Source organism: Wolffia australiana, chromosome 15 (genome assembly GCF_029677425.1).
Source record: "Wolffia australiana isolate 7733 chromosome 15, ASM2967742v1".
In the NCBI taxonomy this organism is placed as follows: Eukaryota; Viridiplantae; Streptophyta; class Magnoliopsida; order Alismatales; family Araceae; genus Wolffia; species Wolffia australiana.
This window is the reverse complement of record NC_135849.1, coordinates 7,108,169-7,124,745: the sequence shown is the minus strand read 5'-3', so window position 1 is coordinate 7,124,745 and position 16,577 is coordinate 7,108,169. Positions and strand designations below refer to the sequence as shown.

Here is a 16,577-nt window from a genome sequence, read left to right as displayed (position 1 = left end):
CACTGTCTTTATCATTGTTTATGTACACAATTAGTTCTTTGTTGTTACCGACGACCATTTGTCCCGTTTTAGAACTACTGATTACTGATTAATTGGAAACGTGTGAATCTACCGTAGGAGAGAGAGAGAGAGAGAGAGAGAGAGAGAGAGAGAGAGAGAGAGAGAACAAGATAAAGAAAAAGAGAGAACAAGATAAAGAAGAAGATAGAGAGAGAGAGCATGATAGAGAGAGAGAACAAGATAAAGAAAAAGAGAGAACAAGAGAGAGAGAAGAAGATATAGAGAGAGAGCATGATAGAGTGAGAGAACAAGAGAGCAAGAACAAGATAGAGAGAGCAAGATAGAGAGAGAACAAGATAAAGAAAAAGAGAGAACAAGAGAGAGAGAAGAAGATATAGAGAGAGAGCATGATAGAGTGAGAGAACAAGAGAGCAAGAACAAGATAGAGAGAGAGAGAGCATGATAGAGAGAGAGAACAAGATAAAGAAAAAGAGAGAACAAGAGAGAGAGAAGAAGATATAGAGAGAGAGCATGATAGAGTGAGAGAACAAGAGAGCAAGAACAAGATAGAGAGAGCAAGATAGAGAGAGAACAAGATAAAGAAAAAGAGAGAACAAGAGAGAGAGAAGAAGATATAGAGAGAGAGCATGATAGAGTGAGAGAACAAGAGAGCAAGAACAAGATAGAGAGGGCAAGATAGAGAGAGAACAAGATAAAGAAAAAGAGAGAACAAGAGAGAGAGAAGAAGATATAGAGAGAGAGCATGATAGAGTGAGAGAACAAGAGAGCAAGAACAAGATAGAGAGAGCAAGATAGAGAGAGAACAAGATAAAGAAAAAGAGAGAACAAGAGAGAGAGAGAAGAAGATATAGAGAGAGAGCATGATAGAGTGAGAGAACAAGAGAGCAAGAACAAGATAGAGAGAGCAAGATAGAGAGAGAACAAGATAAAGAAAAAGAGAGAACAAGAGAGAGAGAAGAAGATATAGAGAGAGAGCATGATAGAGTGAGAGAACAAGAGAGCAAGAACAAGATAGAGAGAGCAAGATAGAGAGAGAACAAGATAAAGAAAAAGAGAGAACAATAGAGAGAGAGAAGAAGATATAGAGAGAGAGCATGATAGAGTGAGAGAACAAGAGAGCAAGAACAAGATAGAGAGAGCAAGATAGAGAGAGAACAAGATAAAGAAAAAGAGAGAACAATAGAGAGAGAGAAGAAGATATAGAGAGAGCAAGATAGAGTGAGAGAACAAGAGAGCAAGAACAAGATAGAGAGAGCAAGATAGAGAGAGAACAAGATAAAGAAAAAGAGAGAACAATAGAGAGAGAGCATGATAGAGTGAGAGAACAACAGAGCAAGAACAAGATAGAGAGAGAGCAAGATAGAGAGAGAGCAAGATAGAGAGAGAGCAAGATAGAGAGAGAACAAGATAGAGAGAGAGCAAGATAGAGAGAGAACAAGATAAAGAAAAAGAGAGAACAATATAGAGAGAAGAAGATAGAGAGAGAGCAAGGTAGAGAGAGAACAAGATAAAGAAAAAGAGAGAACAAGAGAGAGAGAAGAAGATAGAGAGGGAGAGCAAGATAGAGAGAGAACAAGATAAAGAAAAATAGAGAAAAAGAGAGAGAGAAGATAGAGAGAGAGAGAACAAGAAAGGTAGAGATGCGGTGAGAGAAAAAGAACAAGATAGAGAGAGATGCGGTGAGAGAGAGAGAGAGAGAACAATATAGGTAGAGATGCGGTGAGAGAGAGATAGAGAGAACAAGATAGGTAGAGATGCGGTGAGAGAGATAGAGAACAATATAGGTAGAGATGCGGTGAGAGAGAGAACAAGATAGATAGAGATGCGGTGAGAAAGAGAACAACATAGAGAGAGAGAGAGAGAGAGAGAGAGAGAGAGAGAGAGAGAGAGAGAGAGAGAGAGAGAGAAAGAGAGAGATCACTCCATCATCATTATCATCATAAGCTCGATAGCAATCATTGTAACTAACGTCGATCCTCTATAATAACAATTCGTGTACGTGAAGATATCGAATGGATAGAGACGGCGAATGAATAGACAAGAGTGTCCCCTCCATATCATCATCGTAGCCATGAGCCCATGATCATAATCATAGTCACCTCTTGTATGGATGGACTCGGCAGTTGAGAGGACAGAAATCGCGGTCTCTTCGCTGGCGTTCATCAATGCTGATATGGACCGCCATGGTCACCTCTTCTGCCCGCCGGCGGCAATGAATCTCCCCGTCGATGTGGAGATGGCAATAAAACTGCGGGACCCTCCTCTTTTAGGTCAACCGAGATCTCCACACTACTCTCTGAACATAAATTCCTCGACCCCGTTGAGAATTTCTTCACTTGACCGGGGAGGGCGTTCTGATCGATGCGCGAGAAGAACACCAATGGCAAGAGATTTTCTCATCATCATCATCATCATCATCTTCTTCTTCTTCTTATTCTTCTTGTTCATCTTCATATTCATCTTCTTCTTCATCTTCATCATCATCTTCTTGTTACTGTTCTTCTTCCTCTTCTCTTTCGTCTTCATATTCATCATATTCATCTTCTTGTTACTGTTCTTCTTCCTCTTCTCTTTCGTCTTCATATTCATCATATTCATCTTCTTCTTCCTCTTCTCTTTCGTCTTCATATTCATCATATTCATCTTCTTCTTACTGTTCTTCTTCCGCTTCTCTTTCGTCTTCATATTCATCATATTCATCTTCTTCTTCCTCTTCTCTTTCGTCTCCATATTCATCATATTCATCTTCTTCTTCCTCTTCTCTTTCGTCTTCATATTCATCATATTCATCTTCTTCTTACTGTTCTTCTTCCTCTTCTCTTTCGTCTTCATATTCATCTTCTTCTTACTGTTCTTCTTCCTCTTCTCTTTCGTCTTCATATTCATCATATTCATCTTCTTCTTACTGTTCTTCTTCCGCTTCTCTTTCGTCTTCATATTCATCATATTCATCTTCTTCTTCCTCTTCTCTTTCGTCTCCATATTCATCATATTCATCTTCTTCTTCCTCTTCTCTTTCGTCTCCATATTCATCATATTCATCTTCTTCTTCCTCTTCTCTTTCGTCTTCATATTCATCATATTCATCTTCTTCTTACTGTTCTTCTTCCTCTTCTCTTTCGTCTTCATATTCATCTTCTTCTTACTGTTCTTCTTCCTCTTCTCTTTCGTCTTCATATTCATCTTCTTCTTCTTCTTCTTCATCTTCATCTTATTGTTATTCTTCCTCTACTTTTTCGTCTTCATATCCATCTTCTTCTTCATCATCATCTTCATCTTATTGTTCTTCTTCCTCTTCTTTTTCGTCTTCATATCCATCTTCTTCTTCTTCTTCATCTTCATCTTATTGTTCTTCTTCCTCTTCTTTTTCGTCATCATATCCATCTTCTTCTTCTTCTTCTTCATCATCATCATCTTTTTCTTATTCTTCTTCTTCCTCTTCTTGTTCATCTTCACATTCATATTGATCTTCTTCTTCTTCATCTTCATCATCATCATCTTTTTCTTCTTCTTCTTTTTCCTCTTCTTGTTCATCTTCTTCCTCTTATCATCCTATTCATCGTCGTCGTCGTCATCATTATCATCATCATCATCATCCTCATCTTCTTCTTCTTCTTCTTCCTCGTCTTCTTCTACCTCATCTTCTTCCTTTCCATCATCATAACCATAATCTTTATCATCTTCTCGGCCAGTGTTCCAGGATCGAACGGCGGACGGTGCTCCATCTGGCTGCGATCTCGATCCTGTCCGTCCTGTGGGCGCCTGTGGCCGTCGTCGGCGTTAGATTCGTGATCGACCGAGACGAATGCTTCTCCACGGACGTCCCATATGAAGGCGACACCGTCAGTGTTTCTTTCGTCGTCATCAAAGTCAATTCATGGAAGTTCTCCGAGGCCACCGTCGATTTTGTGGTACGTACATACCTCAGCTCCGTCATCATCATCATCATCATCATCGACACCACCATCATCATCATCATCGTTACCATCATGATCTTCAGGTGAAGGACCCGAGCGGGGTGCAGATCCGAGACTCGCGGGGCAAGATCAGCGACATGTTTGACTTCACCGTTCGGCGAAAAGGAGTGCACCGCTTCTGCTTCATCAACAACTCCCCCTACCACGAGACCATCGACTTCGACATCCACATAGCACATTTCGCTTACCGCGAAGAGCACGCCAAGTACGGTAAGTAAATTAAGGTTCATGGACGGAACTCAATCGCTTGGCCTTCATCATCATCATCATCATCATCATTATCACCATCATCATCATCTTCTATTTATTATTATCATTATTTATCATCATCATCTTCTTCTTATTCTTATTTTTCCTTTTTATCATCATCGTCGTCATCATCATCATCATCATCATCTTCTTCTTCTTCTTATTCGTATTCTTATCCTTCTTTTTTATCATCGTCATCATCTTGCTCTTCTTCATCATCATCATCTTCATCTTCTTTTTATTCTTCTTTTTTTATCACCATCATCATCTTGCTCGTCTTCATCATCATCATCGTCATCATCTTCATCTTCTTCTTATTCTTCTTTTTTTATCATCATCATCGTCTTGTTCTTCTTCTTCTTCATCATCATCATCATCATCTTCTTCTTCTTCTTCTTCTTCACTGAACAACTTAGAACAATCCTCAATTCCTTTCCCAGAACACTTCGCGCCGATCTTAGAACAGATAGCGAAGCTGGAAGAAGCAATGTACATGGTGCAGTTTCAGCAGCACTGGCTGGACTCGCAGACAGAACGCCAAGCCTTACGTAAGATTAAAAAATGAGTTTACTTGTTAACAATCATCTTCATGCAACGGGCTTTAAGAGTAGGCTGCTGACCCTGTGGGCTGTGTGTCATTTTCAGTGAACCAAGCGTTAGGGAGAAGGGCTGTGGCGAAGGCGCTGTTTGAGTCTGCAGCGCTGGTTGGCGCCAGCTCTCTTCAAGTCTACCTTCTGCGCCGCCTCTTCTTGCGTAAGCTGCCAAAATAAGGCTCAAAAGCCAAGTTCTTTGCCAATCCATAAGATTTTCTTGCGTATTTTCTCATGAGAATGAAAAAAATTCGATATTTTATCCTTGCGCAGTAGGAATGTAACAAAGGTAGTCTTTCAACGTGCGTTTACTGTGGTAAAAAAATTATCCTATAAAGAGTCAGCTTTATTTCTTTTGCCAGTGAAAACACAACACACCATCGACCCACCACCCTGTTGGATTTCGTGCTTGTGATCAACAATTTGAAGATGATTTGCGCATAAGAAACGAAAAAAATTATAATTGACCTTTAAAATTGAATAAAAAACATGAGAATCCTATCACCTTGTGAGAAATTGAATATGCTTTCATTTGGTTCATTGGATGCATCATCATGAGGCGCACAAGTGTTTCTCCCCTAGATGTATCTATGGGATTCTCAGCGTAACGAATCTCCTCGGAAAAGATCGTCATTAGCCAAGGATGATATCATCTTGTTCAATCCAGACCAGGCAAGGAGGGTGCCCACAGAAAGATTAGCATGTGCATGTCTGTGGGGTATCCGTCCTTTTATACTTCCTGAGAATTTTTATAAAAACCCCAATATTTAAAAATATATAATACACATATCAAATAAACCTTGTGTGTATAACACTCTAGACCCATATTTAGAATAATTAATAACTCTAAAAGTTTAATAACTATTTATTGGATAACCTAATTACTTACATATATCTTATATATAAAATAATTAATCTTGGACTGGTTTAACCTAGTTGATTTGTGGATTCACCAACACGAGATGTACTAAGATACAACATCCACTCTAGAAAGTACAAAGAAGTTCATCAGCTTTTTCATGAAATCTTTATGTCATCATTAACTTTGTATGTATATTCTCTCATCTATAGGACACCTCGAGAACAACTTAGGGGATGTACAACTTTCAAACCTTAATCAATAATCCAAGTTTTGATTGATGCATTGGAGAATTGGTCAAGAAATATTTTTCTAAGTTCTTCAGTACACCACTTTCCTTGAGATGTATCCTATTAAACTAGGGGTGAATAATCCCCATGTGACACCTCAGTCACCTTTGTAGCCTTGCTTGTGCATCCTATGGATCTGATCTATCAAATGTTTGATCGGATCGAGCATTTTATCGATCGAGTCTGAACCTCAATCACTCAGATCATATATTTGATCTGGCCATGATTTTACCAATTCGGGAAGATCATACAAAAGATCAGCCCCAATGTTCGGATCTGACAACACAAGCCGACACGACTCAAACCACCCAGTCCGGATCCGATAGATCAAAATTTTCTAATTAATTAAAAAATAAATATTTAAAATCAATGAAGTGAGAATGAAATAGAGTCAGAGCCAGAGTGAGAGACATAGAGAAAGAGAGTGAGAGAGAACTAGATAGAGAGAGAACTAATGAGAGAAAAGGAGAGAGAGAGCACCAGAAGGGAGAGAGGGAACAAGATATATATATATATAGAGAGAGAGAGAGAGAGAGCCAACGTGATAGGAGAGAGAGCTTACTGGATAGATAGAATGATGGAAAATGTTTAACATTTCCCTCTCTCAGTCTTACTCACTTTCTCTTTCTCTCTCTCTCTTTCTCTCTCTCTTTCTCTTTCTCTAACTTTCTCTTTTATCCTCTCTCTCTCTCATTCTTTTTTCTCTCTCTCCTCTCTCAGCCACTTTCTCTGACTTTCCTCCTCTTGCTCACATTCTTTTTTTTCTCTGTCCTTGCTCAGCCACTTTCTTTGACTTTTCTCCTCCACCTATTCCGTCTCTTTCTATCCTTTCTTCCATCCTCTCAACCACCCACTTTTATTGGCTATCTTATCACTCTCTTGCCTCACTAATTTTTTTCTTTCCCTCTACTCTATAACTTCCAATTTTAACTTTTCTCACACATCTCTCCCTTACCCTTCTTCTATGGTTTTATTTGCTTTGTATTAACACTTTCGCTTTATATTATTTGTGTAGTTTGTTTATTGGAGAAGAGTGATTCTCGGGAGATAACGACAACAAAATGACTATTGCAGCATCTCGTCTTCAACATCGACCAGCTCTTTTTGGGATTCTCCCTCCCTTTCTTTCATACCTTATCAACTTCCATCATCTTCTCAAAATCTAACCCTTGACATCTTTGACCATGCATCCTCATCTCACCCCCATAATCTTCAGCTCCCCTCTCATTTTCTCCCTTCTTCATACCTCCATCCCTTCTCACACCTTATCCCATCTCTCTTATGAGTTTGCATTCAGCACTTCACTTCCACCCTTCTCAGGCTACACATCAACATCTTCTCTCGCAAATCGATTCTTTCATACCCATTGTCCATGTTTCTCATACCTTCTCCTCTTCTCATTCATACTCGTTGGGGGGAGGGGGATACAGACCAACATTATTTAACATCAGAACAACCTAGCTATTGGCTCAATCTCCAAGGTACCGTGTGATGCCTTAACTTTGAGATAATTGTTGGTTCATGATAATTGTTTATTTTCTGTGAGTGGATCTCGACCATATGAATCCCGTTATGTGAATCTTTGATTGAATATTTTGAATCCTATACTTCCATTAAGTTAGGGATATCATAGTCATTTCCCTATTTCGTCATTGTTAAGTCCCTACTTCATGCAGCTAACCCCTTCTACTAGATTAAACCATTCAAATCACCTTCAAGGAGTATTTTATTACTATCATGTGGTATTGTTTTAACAATCTCACAAAATCTGCTACCATGTGGGACATGGTAGCAGATTTTGTGAGATTGTTAAAACAATACCACATGGTAGCAGAGAAAGGAGAGAGGATGTGAGAGAAAGCCGAGTAGAGCGCAAGAGAGAGAGTGAGTGAAAGTCATGGAAATATAAATCAAATTCATTCATTGTCAATAGAATTAATAAGTAAAAATTTGATCAATCTGATTTGATTCAAACCCAAATCCCTAGTGCACCCAAGCTAAGACAATTTGATTCATGTGATCAAGACATGTAGGTCTTCAAAACACAACCTTCCGTCCAAAAACTGTCATTGGTATCTCAAGACTGAAAAATATTTTAAAAAACAATGACTTGAATGAATCTACTTTACAATTAGATATAAAACCATTTAATGATTCATACACAGATTAATTCAATGAACTGTTTCTCTAAAAAGCATCAACTATCTCTTAGAATTTTGACCTTAATGTGGTATAATAATCATAAATACTCATCATTTGTGATAATATTTTTTAATCTTATATTAGCCTTTTGATGTCCTTCTAGAATATCCTATGAACATGAATGTCTAGGAAAAATCTATAAATATAAGTAATTACGATATTATGACCTAATCATAATTTACTTATCATTGTAAGCATCATACATTCATATTAAATATGATTTATGGTAAATAATGTTGAATTATATATGGAGCGTTCAACTGCCTTACATATCTTTTAGATAATTATCATATCATTTGTTACTTCGACCCATCCACTTAGATGATTGGGATGGCAGCTCATCCTAACCTAAAGTCTACTGGTGCTAAAATTGACTGAACTCTTAACCTGCCCTCTTAGACACTAGGGTGTGATTGACTTGTGGGTGGGCTGGGCCCATGCAACTAGATCTTTAAACTGAATCAAGGATCAGAAAAAAAAAGAGCTTCCTGATAAGCTCAAAATTATGGTAAATTTAGGTCGCTGTCAAATTGAGATTAGTAAATAATACTTATAAACCTATACTTGTAAAATAACTTAGTTAGATAGTGATGAATAAGGGTCATCTCGACAACGAATAGATATCAGGGAAGAAACTCTATCAGGTGAATTTGCGAAGGTGAGAAGGATTACGTAGAGCGTAAAAGGTAGTGAATGGGCTAAGATAGTAGTAAAGATAAAGTAGCAGTGATTTAAGAAGATGAAACTAGTATTGAATTAGTCATATGTTGTGGTCAATCGATTCAGAGTTAGAGGGTAAGAAGGTGTGAAATGGTGACGTGAGGTGCGATTAGAGTTAATGATAAGAAGTAATTGCTTTAGGGTTTAATAATTAGGGTTTACTAACTTAGGGTTTAATATAATATAAGAATATGGAGAGACAAGAAGGGACAAAGATGGTGGTGTAAGACGTGATGATTGGGGTACTGAGAATGAGTTAGAATGATGATTAAAAGGGGAGAGATAGTTATGTATATTTTCTTAAACAAAAGGATAGGGGTAGGTAACAAGATCGTAACGGGTGTACGGGACACATGAAATGGATGGTAGGAGATGGTGGATATGGAAGATAATGGATGAGGATGAAGGTGGATGAAGAATGGAAGTAAATAGAGATGATAGTTGAACTACCCAGGTGTGTTGAAGAAGAGTTAATATTAGGCAAAAAGCTAGCCTTTTATCCCTACATTGCGTAGTGATCAAGGCATCTTCTTAATGCAGATCAACCTTCCCACTTTTTTGTTGAACTTCTCCAAACAATAGAGACACTAAGACACCCTTGATGTACCTTCAAAACTTCACTTCTTTCAAACTGCATTTTTGGGAGGAAGTGAGCTTACATATGTTTTTTACTAAGATAGGGTGTCAATTTATAGAACCAACTATATCGACGTATAAAAGACATTAAGAAAAAGTTGCCCTTAAAACTTCAGCCCAATCAGAGTTCTGAATCGTCAGTATCAAGCCTGGAACTTGGATGATTTCTAGCCGCTAATTTAATCAAAATAGAAACATATTAAGCTCCTTGTCCTCATCAATGTCGTCAAGTTATTCGGTTAGGGTTTTGTCCCATCCTAGCATTTGATATGATGATTGGTTGAGATTCTTCTGTGTTCGACTGCTCTCATTGTGCCACGTGTCACCTTGGAGAAAAATACAAAATAGAAGATAACATTAACTATTTAAATATATTATTTAAATATTAGGTCGCAACTTACGTGTGCACCCCATGTACACTTGGCGCCATATGTCGCGTGCCACCTCACCATGCGCCGCTATATTTGACCAGTCAAGGGAGATAGAGAGGAAGGGTAAGATTTTTTAAAACACCTTCACTTTGGTCCACCCATTGCATTTATTGCGAAGAGAATGAGTCCTTTTTCAATGGGCTGCATCACGTTTCCCAAGAAAAAATAAAAGAAAACAGTTATTTAAAAAATCTTATGGTTAACAATAGCGGTTTAATGATTAGTTGTCACCATTCGACGAATGACTACACATGGCCTCACAAAAACAAAGGGGTTAAAAAATGTTCTAAAAATCATATTAAATTAAATAAAGGCCCAAAAATTATAAGTCAGTATGAATTTCAATTTAGAAAAATCATATATTTACAAATATAATGTCAAAAAATTCCAAAAAATTATACTCTAACTCAGAAAATTATATTCTTTTAGAATTGGATGTCAGAAAAATCCGTAAAAATGCAGAAAATAAAAAATATCATTCCAAAAATAAATTCATTCATTTTAAGCTTGATAACATGCACATATAATGTAAATATGGTAAAATTAAGCTACTAAAAATGCATGTTATCACTTTCCCTCACAATAACACTTCAAAACATGGTGTAACCTCCCTCCCCAGCATCAATTTAAATGTGTAGAGGGCAAAGCTTGGTTTGATTACCAAACACTATAGAGCTGCCTCTTCATTGGATGAATTCAATATGCTAATTAATGTGTAAAAACAAACACCTTAATAGATAAATTCGTTCTTTCTGATGTACAAAGATAAAATCATGAGTTTTTTTTTCATTTTTCATGATAAAATACACAATTTGAGGGATTATTAAAGGACATGGCTTTTATCCTTATACAAGTTACAGTCATCAAACTAAGCCTATTGTCCCCACACTTGCAAATCCCTTTCCCTCCATCTCTGATCTTACACTGTACTCAGGTCGTCTCTCCTTTCACTCTTTCTCTCCCTCTCTCCAAAACTGATAGAGCATAATAAGATAAAGGGCTAGCCCCATCATACACTTCTTCTTACTTTGGAAAGAAAGTCAAAATCTTGGCTGCTTACGCTGGAATAGGTGGTGCAGAAATAGACATGAATAATGCTAGTGCCAGCCAGCGCAGCGGGCATGAGCAGCTAATGCAAGCATTGACTTGGTTTGTAGGTTAGACTGATCTAATCCCACCGTTGAAGATCCGGCTCTTTTGTTGCTCTAACACAAGGGAAAGAACACTTTTTATGTCTATAACCAGAACTATTTCTATGAACCAAGATGTACACAAGAAAATATATAGATTATTTTAAAATGAGTAAGTTTCATTAAATTGTTTGCATAGATCATAAGAATGGCATGCACGTGTGTCCTTATTTGAAAAAGAATACTTTAAATCAAAGAAAATACATTCATTCCTGTTTATCCCTGAATCAATCATGGGCTGGAAAGTGAGTTACATTGGAAGCAAGAAAAGATAATCTGAAGGATTTACTTGATCACCAAGTAGAAGGAATGAAGCTAATGTTTGAAAATGGATAAGAAGTGCATTGCCCAAAATTCACCAAAACCTAAGCATTTCGAGTGGTTCAACATGATGATTCATTGAAACAGACAGAAAATTTCAGGCATACACTGATAAGAAAAGAAAGAAATCGCTTAGGAATCATCAAGAAAATGCAAACAAGAAGGAAAAGGACCAATTAGATCGTTCTGAAAACATACATCCTTTCCTTTTGCAAAGCTTTTCAAAAATATTCTACGGACTTCTGTGCTCCACCAAGCCAAGAGCCACACACCGTGTTCAACGTGTTATGTATCCTGAAAAGCTGAATCCGGATCAGATGTGTCGTCCATCTCCATTGCACTTTTCAAAATATTTTATACTTTTGCCACAATGAAATGACAGCATTAACAGTGACCTCATTGAATGACAGACACTGCATTCTAACGGCCTCCGGCGACATGGAAACCCAAAACCTGACTTGAAATGAGTAACATCATGGCACATGTCAGGTATACCACATACCCATTTGAAGGAGACTTATAGTATTAGTTCAGATATTTTACCTTTCCTTATCAACAGAACTTGCAGGTTTGGGCCTTTATTGCAAAAATCTGCATCCGAAAATGGAAAGCCACATTGAACAACAGATGGTGAAGAGGATAACACCCCAGTCATGCGGAAGAAAGTATTCTAAACCCAAAATTTGTCCTGTTTTTTAGGAAATGAAGCAACCTTTTATAGGTTAGGGCTTTTTAATTGGAAAGCGAGATTTAACAAACAGACCAAACACATTTCAAGTTGATATGTAGCAATTTTTTTATAGGTTAGGGCTTTTGAATTGGAAAGCCAGATTTAACAAATGTATAGCTTTAGTTTGAGCATTTTACCTTTCCTTATCCACACCGTAATGCCCATGAGGGAAAGCCAAGGGCGGAAACCAAGATTGAGCGACATGTTACAAATAAGATCATACCGACAATGAGCAAAAAGTATTTAAAAGCCCAAATTCTACGAGGGATTTTAGGAAATGAAGCAACTTTGTATTAGTTTGTGCCGTAATTTGAAAACCTGATTGAGCACCAGCCCCGAACACATCTCAATTTGGCAGAAGAATAAATAAAACTAACCGCCCTTGGCTGAGAGAAACTTTTGCGACAAAAATAAATGAAACTAACCGAGAGAGAAATCACAACCTTGGAAGTGGCATTGCAGTAAAAATAACAAAAAATGGTGAGCATCAGATCACCAGATGCAGAAGCTCCCGGTCAACTTAATTTATTAAAAATATTGCTCCAAAATTGCTTATAAAACGAATTTAGAGGAATCTGAAATAATGTTAAGATCTCAAGCTATCAACTGACCTCAGGCCAAATAAGTCTATGTGCGGGGATTTCAGGTAGTGCTTCAGCAATGCACAACTTTCTTTCTGCAGTGACGTAATAAATTTAATCTTTGAGATGCATATACTAATGTCTCCATGATTCTTTCACCATGCGGATCCCAATCTACTAATCCTCTGCTATTAATATCCTCCAAAAGGATTCTCCCACCAGAAAAATCATTTTCCCTGATAACCGCACCAATTAAAGCAACAAATGTGGTGATATTTGGCCAGATCTCCCTTTCTTTCATCTCCTCGTACAGTTTCCAGGCAAGGGAAAGCTTTTCCTTATTGCAGAACCCAGAGATGAGGACATTATACACCACAATATCAGCCTTCAAACCAAAATTTTCCATTACATCTTTGATATACAGAGCGTTTTCCGAATTATTTTCCTCACTGAGTCTGTGTATAAGACTGGTGAAACTTGCTATTGTCGGTACCATTCCTCCGCGGAGCATATAATCAAGAACTAAAATTGCCTCTTCAATTTTTCCACATTTAGAGAGGCCTCTCAAAATAGCACTCTCTGCCACCTCCTGAGGAGCTAAACCTAGCGCTTCCATCTCATCCTTAAGTCTGAAGGCTCCATGCACATCTCCTATCCTGCATTTTCCATTAATCAATGTAATATAATGTCTGGGTTTCACAGATAACCCTCTGGCCCTCATTTCATGCATTAAACGATAGGAGTTTCTGAAATCTCCTCTTCTGTTCAGTTCATTGATGATGGTACTGTAGGTGGTTTCATCAGGCATCAAATTTAATGTATCCAAACAGTCTAATAACTTTAAAACCAAGTTAATTTTCCCCTTCCGACAGCTTCTAAAGATCAACATGTTCAAAGTCAACGAGTCAGGTAGCAAACTTTTCCTCATCATCTTCTCTAGAAATTTGACTGCAACGTCAGGCATTCCACACTGGCATAATCCAAACATCAAAGCATGGTAAGTTAGTTTATCGGGCAAAAATCCATCCTTCAGCATAGACTTGTAAAGAGCAAAAGCAATGGACATGTGTCCCTTCCTTGAATGCCCATGAATTACTATGTTATAAGTTGTTTGACTTGGGCGTTGACCTACGTCCAGCATCATAGAAAAGAATCTATCAACCATCATCATCTGGCCAGCCCGTGAATACCCATCCATCATGACATTGAATGTGGCTATGTCATAATGTCGACATCTTTGCATCATCTCGTGAAAAATAAAAGAACCAGCCTTGAGTTGCCTTTCTTTCAACAGACAGTTGATTATGGAGGTATATGCAACATGAGGAAAAGTCAACGCTTTCTCATCCATCCTCTGAAGTAGAGCCAACGCAGGAAGAACCTGACCTTTTCTGCAAAAACCGCCAATGATTATTGTGTAAGTGTAGAGATCAGGTTCTATGTTCTTTTCAATCATCTTATCGCATAGGCCAATTGCATCTTCAAGATGCCCATCTCTACATAGCTCTGCAAGAAATAAATTACAGAGAGAAGAACAGCCAACTCCCCACGACGAATCTAGAAGCTTGTAGAAAAGCTTCTTGGCCGCCTCCAGATTTCCACATCTGCACAGTCCCTTAAGTAAGCTCTCAAGAGTAAAACCGTTGGGAATCAGCCCCTTCTCCATTAAAGAATTAAAACTATCCATAAGTCCCCCTCCATTGGCATGGCTGGCGCACAAATCCAACCCATAATTATAGCTCCTGGTATTTGGGGCCACCTTGAGCCTGACCATGTGTTCCAAGAACTCCTGCACAATCACCAATTTACCCTCCCTCCAGAGAGCAGCCATGAGGGTATTGCAAGTCATCAAATCTACAAGATACCCACACCGAGACATACTAACATACATTCTTAATGCCTTCATGGTCTTGTTGTTCTTGCAAAGGCCTTGAATCAAAGTCGAGTATAAGATTTTGTTGGGTTGAACCCCAAATTTTACCATGCGGTTTATAATCTCCTCCGCATTTTGGATCCTTCCTACTTTACAAAACCCATTCAAAATGGCAGAAAAAGTAATAACGTCTGGGTTGATTCCTGATTCCACCATACTGCCATATAGCTTCAGAGCTTCTTGCCACTCCCCTGCCCTGCAAAACCCATCGATTATAATCGTATAAACCACATGATTTTCAAGCCCACTCAACCTCATCTCTTTAAAAATTTCAACTGCATGATCCATTTCTGATCTCTGACAAAAACCTTTCAAAATGGTACTGTAAGTTACAATATTAGGTAAAAGCCCAACAGCCATCATCTCACGTAAAAGCTCCAGGGCTGTTTCCATGTTCCCAATACAGCAGTGTCCATCAATCAATGTATTGTAGGTGATTTCATTCGGATCAATCTTCAGTTTTCTCATTTCATTAAAGATCTTGGTGGCAGATCCGAGTTTCTGCTCCTTACAGAATCCATTAATCAGAGTGTTGTAAGTAACACAATTGGGAATCACTTTGTTCTTCCTCATCTTCTTCAACAATAAATACGCTCTGGCTGTCCTACTGTTCCTGCACAGAACATCCATGATCATGTTGTATGTGCATGCATCCGCTTTGATACCATGATCCACCATGAAATCCATCAGCCTCATGGCCGCTTTATGTTTCCCCATCTTGAGATAAAAACTAAGAACTGTATTTGCAGAACCGACGTTTGGTTGAAAACCCCTGTCCACCATCTTCCTTAGAAGCTCCTCTGCTGATCGAACCTTCCCCTGCGAGCAGAGAGAGTTAAGAACTATGGCAAATGTATCAGAATTAGGACAGATCTTCTTCGATATCATCTCCTTGTAGAACATCCGAACAAAGATGAACCGTCCTTCTCTCAAGATAGCAGAAAGAATGCGATTGCAGGTGGAAACAGAGGCATTGAACCCTCTGGCACTCATCAAGCGGAAGGTTTCTACAGCTGCGTTGATCATGCCCTCTCGAATGTAAATTCTTATCAAAACGTCGAAAATCGAAGGGTTGGAATTGCATCGACGATAAGTTTCCATTAGATCCTCAAATATCGCTTTCGAATCCATGCCGGTGGCGGTCAGCTGTTTCAGTACCGTCTTTGCCGGCTCGTGCATTCGAGCTCGGATGAGTAGATGAGAAGTGATGCAGAGGATGTGAGAAACTTGATCGAAACCGGGTTGATGCAACACCCAGTCGAGAAATTTCAGAGCTAATCTTCCATGAACTCTCCGGAGTTGGCTCAATTTGTAGTTCATATGGTTCAGTGATTCCCACCGGTGAATGGTGAGGATAGTGTAGATGCTGCTCGCATCTTGCCGCACTGTACAAGAAACCAAAACAAATCAAGGATTGTGTTTTTCTCTCCGAAAGAACTTGGAATTCGGTGATCATTGCAAAAGCATACACAAATCATGGCGGTAACAGTTCATCAAGAAGAAGAAGAAAATAAAGGGCGAAGTGAAAATATCCGAAAATTTCTAGTGTTAATCCTTGTTTTTCCAATCTCTTGTTGCGACGGAGGATTGATTACCTGAACGATTGAAGTTGGGGAAGCTCCTTGAGTAGCGTGAGGAAGTTGACTGCGCTTTCGCGGAGGACCGCAGCTCACAGAGCAGGCGCTTCATCTCTGCCATGGAGGAGGCGAAGTACAAACCCAGTTGGAGAATTTCAATTTCAAGGGTATTTAAGGATGACTAGGCCCCTCTAACTGACTTCTTCCTCTAACCCAGTTGCGGAATTCCAAATTTCAAGGGTATTTAAAGACGACTAGGCCCATCTTGCC

General features: G+C 38.6%; 2 protein-coding genes across 12 annotated transcripts; one reads left to right on the top strand and one right to left on the bottom strand.

Moving 5' to 3' along the window:
* The first annotated feature begins 2,116 nt into the window (after positions 1-2,116).
* On the top strand, positions 2,117-5,194 carry LOC144713305 (transmembrane emp24 domain-containing protein p24beta2-like). The gene is made up of 5 exons (XM_078587883.1): positions 2,117-2,404; positions 3,714-3,932; positions 4,022-4,208; positions 4,688-4,795; positions 4,893-5,194. The coding sequence occupies exons 1-5, from the start codon at positions 2,132-2,134 to the stop codon at positions 5,015-5,017; spliced, it is 912 nt and encodes a 303-aa protein (XP_078444009.1). The 5' UTR covers positions 2,117-2,131; the 3' UTR covers positions 5,018-5,194.
* A 4,437-nt stretch (positions 5,195-9,631) lies between these two features.
* LOC144712778 (PPR superfamily protein) lies at positions 9,632-16,533 on the bottom strand. Of its 11 annotated transcripts, XM_078587086.1 has the most exons (8): positions 16,326-16,533; positions 12,828-16,115; positions 12,030-12,077; positions 11,882-11,943; positions 11,685-11,780; positions 11,036-11,180; positions 9,946-10,002; positions 9,632-9,870 (listed from the first exon to the last, which is right to left on the bottom strand). In XM_078587086.1, the coding sequence occupies exons 1-2, from the start codon at positions 16,426-16,428 to the stop codon at positions 12,871-12,873; spliced, it is 3,348 nt and encodes a 1,115-aa protein (XP_078443212.1). In that variant the 5' UTR covers positions 16,429-16,533; the 3' UTR covers positions 9,632-9,870; positions 9,946-10,002; positions 11,036-11,180; positions 11,685-11,780; positions 11,882-11,943; positions 12,030-12,077; positions 12,828-12,870. The 11 variants fall into 11 exon arrangements, 8 of the variants coding, with proteins under 8 accessions (XP_078443212.1, XP_078443216.1, XP_078443217.1 ...); XM_078587090.1 differs by lacking the exon at positions 11,036-11,180 and having other exon boundaries at positions 9,946-10,116; XM_078587091.1 differs by lacking the exon at positions 11,036-11,180.
* Positions 16,534-16,577: the final 44 nt, after the last annotated feature.